At 34.3% G+C, this 6,000-nt stretch overlaps 1 protein-coding gene across 1 annotated transcript in view; it reads left to right on the top strand.

Annotated features, from left to right (window-relative positions):
- LOC122017565 (telomerase reverse transcriptase-like) overlaps positions 1–5,589 on the top strand; it is a 36,200-nt gene extending 30,611 nt beyond the window's left edge. Inside the window, exons 9-12 of the mRNA XM_042575213.1 lie at positions 892–2,103; positions 2,457–3,121; positions 3,233–3,505; positions 5,090–5,589. Of these exons, the coding sequence (XP_042431147.1) occupies positions 892–2,103; positions 2,457–3,121; positions 3,233–3,505; positions 5,090–5,363 (2,424 nt within the window). The 3' untranslated portion in view covers positions 5,364–5,589. The remainder of the gene's footprint in view (positions 1–891; positions 2,104–2,456; positions 3,122–3,232; positions 3,506–5,089) is intronic.
- The last annotated feature ends 411 nt before the right edge of the window (positions 5,590–6,000 follow it).

Here is a 6,000-nt window from a genome sequence, read left to right on the forward strand (position 1 = left end):
AAAACCTATGTTTGACGTTTTCATCTAATCCTACTTAAAGTGTATATATGTTAATTTCATTAATAGTTTATTTTGCTACCACTAATTTGAAAGTTATAATCTTATCTTCCTTCCTAACTACTTCTACTACTTCTCTTTTAGCAAACTATTTACAATAATACATACTTTATTGCTCGTTTTACTTTTTCCGGGGTACCATAATTTAAAACTTGAGTTCTCTATCATTCTTTCCTCTACTCATATCTACTATCTTTATTGCTTTGCCGATGAGTGTTTCTATGTCCCATGTTTCTAATTTAAGACAATTCAATGTAAGGTGTGAGAACTCTTGCATATTTAACACTGCGCCTAAGTTTTCGTAAAGATGTAGCAGTGCTTGCCAAAACTTGCAGTCAAACCTTGTAACACATTCCTTCCAAAGTAACAACCTAGCATTAGCGTAATAATTTGATGGATCCACACATAATATTTGTCTATGTTTTAACGTTGGTTGGCAACCTAATGCAATCCTCGTTTATTCGTGCTTGAGACCAGCTATGACAACTGTGGGAGGATTTAAAATAATAATAATAATAAACAAGGATTGAAGAATGAAGGGAGAAAACTGGTGCTAGAAAAATAAACACCACGTTTTCTGTAAACATACAATCATCAGAAGGTATGTACTTTAATGAATTGCACTCTCCAGGAAATAAAGGCCGCACAATCTTCCTTCAGTAGGCTGCCATGCATTCCCCTATTTGTTTAATTCCCCTTGTGTGTTGTATTACGTTGCAAGTGACCTTATTTTAATTTCAGTGTTATAAGTTACAGTTCTGTTGTATAAAAGTAAATATTCTTCAGAAGATTATTGTTGTAACAAGTACTGATCAGATTTCTTCTATCAAAAAGAAAAAAGGGTGGTCAGGTCCCCAGCAAGTTTCCTTTATTCAGATGTTTGGTGAGGCCCAATACTCAGATGTTGAACTGATTGGATATTATTCAAAGCACCATCAAGTTGTCTCTTTTATATGGGCTGTATGCAGATCCATAGTTCCTGTATCACTGCTTGGGAACTCTTCTTGTTGGAGAGCTTTACAGAAAAACATTTCAAAGTTTGTTGAATCTCACAGATACGAGACCTTTCATCTGAAACAATGTGTTGATAGAGTTAAAATATCTTCTTACCCTTTTTTATCAAAAGTTCTTTCTTCTCAGTGCTTTTGTAGTGGTAACAGTACATCTGATTCTAGTGAATGTGAAAGAATAACAGACAGGGAAAGTAACAATTCAAAAGGGATGGCGGTTGGAAATCTTTTCCTAAGTTGGATTCGTTGGTTTTTTTCAGAAATAATTGTGCCTGTCATCGCTGCCAACTTTTATGTTACTGAAAGGGAGTCCAGAAAATATGAGTTATTCTATTATCCTATGCCAGTTTGGAAAAAATTAATTGGACAAACCATTACTTCTTTGGTTGGTGAGAAGTTTGAGCTAGCAGATGAGGCGTTTATTAAGCGTATCATTGGTAAAAGATCATTTGGTTTCTCGAAAGCTAGGTTTGTTCCAAAAAGTAAATGTTTGAGAACTTTGGCAAATCTAAAATCATCATCCAAAGTAAAACATTCTAGACATCCTAAGTTCCTCCTTAATGCTATCAAACAAACAGCAGCAACACAGCAGAAAAATAGGTTTTGTCATGAAACAGAAATTCAGTATAATTCTGTGAATTCTGTGCTTAAAGATGCACTCTCAATTTTGAGAGAAGTGATGGCTGAGAACCCAGAAAAATTAGGATGCTCTGTATTCAATTATAATGATGTCTATCGAAAAATTTGCCATTTCTTAACTGAAGTAAAACTTAGATCACAAAAAACACCTCAAATTTATGTTGTTGTTGTTGATGTATTAAAGGCATTTGATTCCATTGACCAGGAGAAGTTATTGAGCATATTAGAGAATATTATTGGCAGCAATGAGTATGTTATGAGAAAACATGCAAAGATATGCTATCAGAAGAAATCTTTAAGGGTCCTTTATAAGAACATTCCTTATGGCAGCAGTTGCACTTCTGTGGTTGATCCTTCTGCTCAAATATCCTCATACAGCAATATTTTGGTTGATCAGGTACTTTATTTTGCATTTTTCTGTTCTGGATTGATTATATAAATAGTATGACCTCATGTATTTTTCATAAGTCATGTAATCTTTTACTTTCCTGTTTTGTTTTATCACTTATAGATTTTTTTCCATAGCTTCTTCTTCTAGTCTACAATATTTGTGTGTTTGATATAATTCTGTTGCTAGAACTCGAAGTGTTATAATTATGAGTCATCTTCTAGCAAAAGCATGCACTTTTATCAGAAGACTATACTAATTTCTTTTGTTAGACTCTTTTATTTGTTTTTTGTATACTTCTTTCATGTTTTTAATAAAGAAGACCATATATCTGAGGCAAGTCAGGTTACTAATGGTGATAGGGAAAAAGTGAACATATTCAGAGAAAGGAGATTCTCCATCTTCTACAAGAGCATTTGAAGCACAACATTTTGCAAATTGAACGCAAATTTTACTTGCAGAAGGTTGGAATATCCCAAGGCAGTGTGTTGTCACCCCTTCTTTGCTCATGTTATTATGGGGACATGGAAAATAAAGTACTTTTGCCATATCTTGAAATGAATAACCAATGTTTGGTTGCAACCAGTAGCAAGCAAACAAGCAATGCCACTGATGGGGAGCTGGCTACCAATAGTGTATCATATCATGTGCACAAAGATATATTGGATCTCGGAGACTCAAACTTGTTTGATTCTAATGAACATCGTGCTACAAAAGCTAATGGTCTTGCATTTGATTCCAAGGATTTGAAATCTGGAGAAAATTTGTTAATAAGATTTATTGATGATTTTCTATTTTTGTCTACTTCAAAAGATCAAGCACAAAAATTCTTCAATCGAATGAGAAGAGGATTTCATGCTTACAATTGTTCATTAAACAAAAAGAAGCTTGGGACCAATTTGGATATGATGCAGAGTGACCATTTGATTAAGAAAATATACGTGGGTGAAGATGGTATACCATTTGTTACATGGAGTGGCTTGCTTCTCAACTGCCACACACTGGAAATCCAAGCAGACTATACAAGGTAACCTGTTGGTTATATTTTCTTATAGAACCAATTCATTTCTTTAATTCCTGATGAGTAAATTGTCTAAATGTTTCATGCATCTCTTTAATTTATGAAATTGGAAAACAGGTATTTAGATACTAATATGAGATCCACTATGAACGTGAAAGCACATACTAAGCTTAGCTATCATTTGAAGGCAAAGTTGTTTCACTTTGCGCAAACAAGATGCCATCCCATTTTTTATGACTCCAACATCAACTCTCCTTCTATTGTCGGTTTGAATGTATATCAGGCATTTCTCCTATGTGCAATGAAGTTCCATTGCTATATGAATTGCATAAAAATTGTGATCAAGTTGAATCCAAGTTACTTGCTGAAGATAATTTTAAATTCGTTCTGGTAATCTTCTATCTTCAAGTTTTAATATTTCGGCAGTTTTGTGGCTTATAATAATAGTCCTGGATGTCTATAGATTCTTTATGACAATATTCGTGTGTTATCTGAGTAATGCATATCAACATTGGAAAACTTTTCTTTAGCAGAAAATACTTGTTCCTAATCTCGGAAGTTTGGCTAACGAAAATGTACATTGTTATGTTCATGATGTATAAAAAAATGGCTTTCTATTCTTGTACTATTTATTCTCATTCTCCAAAATAATGGGGTTTTAAGGATATCTTATAAGGACAATTATCTTTTCAAGTGAATGAAACGTTCCAATGAGAGGACAAGTGGGAGAAATGAAAAGTGTATTTGTAAGATTGAATAAAGTCGTTCATAGTTTTTTCTTTGAGTTTACAGGACAAGTTAATATGCCCATCCTTGGCATACTAGGCCATCCTTGTAAAATAATGTCTCCCTACATGTCAAGTGTCCTCCTAATGTTGGAATACTAGGCGTCCTTATAGAATAATATCGCCTTTTTCTTTTGAACTTTTAAACGAAAAGAGAAGATAACCTACTGATACATTTTACTTAGCTGTAATATACTTAGTAAGAACATTGGAGATGGAAGACAAAGGTTGTTTCACAACTACAAAATAATCCTTGCTCAATCGAGCTACTGAAAAAAAGGGATAACAAGAAACATATATTCTGGGCTACACAAGAAAATCAAAAATTGACATTGCTACAATAGGAAGATGCAACCTAACTTGAGTTATAGGACTAGTTTGTGTAGGCAAAAGGATAAAGGGTTGCTACTGCCTGACGAAGAAGGGAGTCACTGTTGTTGGCAATAGAGGAAGAAGAGGCTTGTGGTATTTTTGTTGTTAATCGAGGCTGCTGTTGCTAGACTGTAGATGGAGAGAAGAAAAGGATGTGGACAGTGTTCAAGGGCTGCATGAGAGAGAAAGATAAGAGAGAAAGGGCTTGAGTTTTAATGTAGATCGAGGGAAAGAAATGTGGGGTGGGTGTTGTTACTTTTATGGAGGCATCACTCTTTTCTTTAGTGTTGTTTACATTAAACAAACCAAATACACCATTGCTGCCACAATATGTACTATATATCTATGGGAATGGACCTTTCCTAACAGTTTTAGCTTGTAGGAATACATACATACTATATTTATATGCCATCCATAAGTCATGAATCATTATCTTGGCTTGATCTCAGATTGTTCTCGTGTTATGAATTGTTAGAAAAGCATTCCAAGTTGCATAAGTGTACTAAAATACCACGTTGCATATTATCAGGCAGTAAAATGCTCTGTATATGGCTACATATTGATCACAAACACACACACTGACACTATATATGCATTATGTGAGCCAATGTGCACTATAGATGGTCAGATGTGTGACTGAGGCCAGTTTTTGACAGTATTTGAAATTGTTATGGACATAAAACTATATAGGTTATGCAGGTCATAATATTGTTAAACTTGGCTCAGTGATCTGATGAGGTTTACAAATATTGTGCATTTTACATGCTCCTGTTAGCACTTGTCTTGTAATAAATCTAACTTGTCCATGTTCCACTAGTCGCATGTACAAACAGATCAGGAAGTTGATGTGTCGCATGTTGCACAGCTTCAATATTCGTGCATCGTTTGTGCTTGAGAAAAAAGATGTGATTTGGCTTGGCCTCGCTGCATTTACTTGGATTCTCCAAAAGAAACATTCGCAACACAAAAAGCTGCTTTCACTCTTGAGGTCAAGGATGGAGACCTACGGAAGGGTTGAAGATATGTCATCACATTTGAGATATGCAGTTGATGAGTCCCATTCTTCCTGTTTCTCAAAAATTAAGTTCTGATTTACTCCTGGTATCATTTGAAGTTGATTTCAAACAACTGCTCATTTAGATTTATATTCTCTTCGTTTATGAATCCATTTTCCTTCGTGTCAAATCGACATTAAAATGTCGATATGCCCCTGACATTCCTGAATTGCTCTTTTTCTATAGTGATGTTTTTGATATGCCACAGCTATGCATTCATTCTTGTAGCATGATATTAAATTTTGAGTCCTTTGTTTGAGTTGATCCTTTGTTTCTTTATGTTATATTTCCTGCATCTTACATTGATGAAGTTTTACATTACGTGTTCTTTCACTGTCTATTGCTTTGAAGTGGTTGTTATAATTTTTGGCTCTCAAAATAAAAATGTCTCCTAAAATTTTTATTTGTTGTTAAAATGTCTTAATTATCGCCTGAATTATTCATTTTAGGGTATTTTATAAAGTGAATAATACTAGAGGTGCATTGTTAAAATTATCCTAATACATAGGGCAGTTGAGTTGCCTTATATTTTTGATAATTCAGGTATTCAGATTTCGCCAATCCGGGAGATCCTAGTTCGTCTATCAGATAAATTCGGAGTACACATTATGTACATTTAGTAGCCGATCTATCTCCATGTTTTCTTTGGTTATAGCTGAAAAGGTAAGGTTTT

Source organism: Zingiber officinale, chromosome 8B (genome assembly GCF_018446385.1).
Source record: "Zingiber officinale cultivar Zhangliang chromosome 8B, Zo_v1.1, whole genome shotgun sequence".
Classification (NCBI taxonomy): Eukaryota; Viridiplantae; Streptophyta; class Magnoliopsida; order Zingiberales; family Zingiberaceae; genus Zingiber; species Zingiber officinale.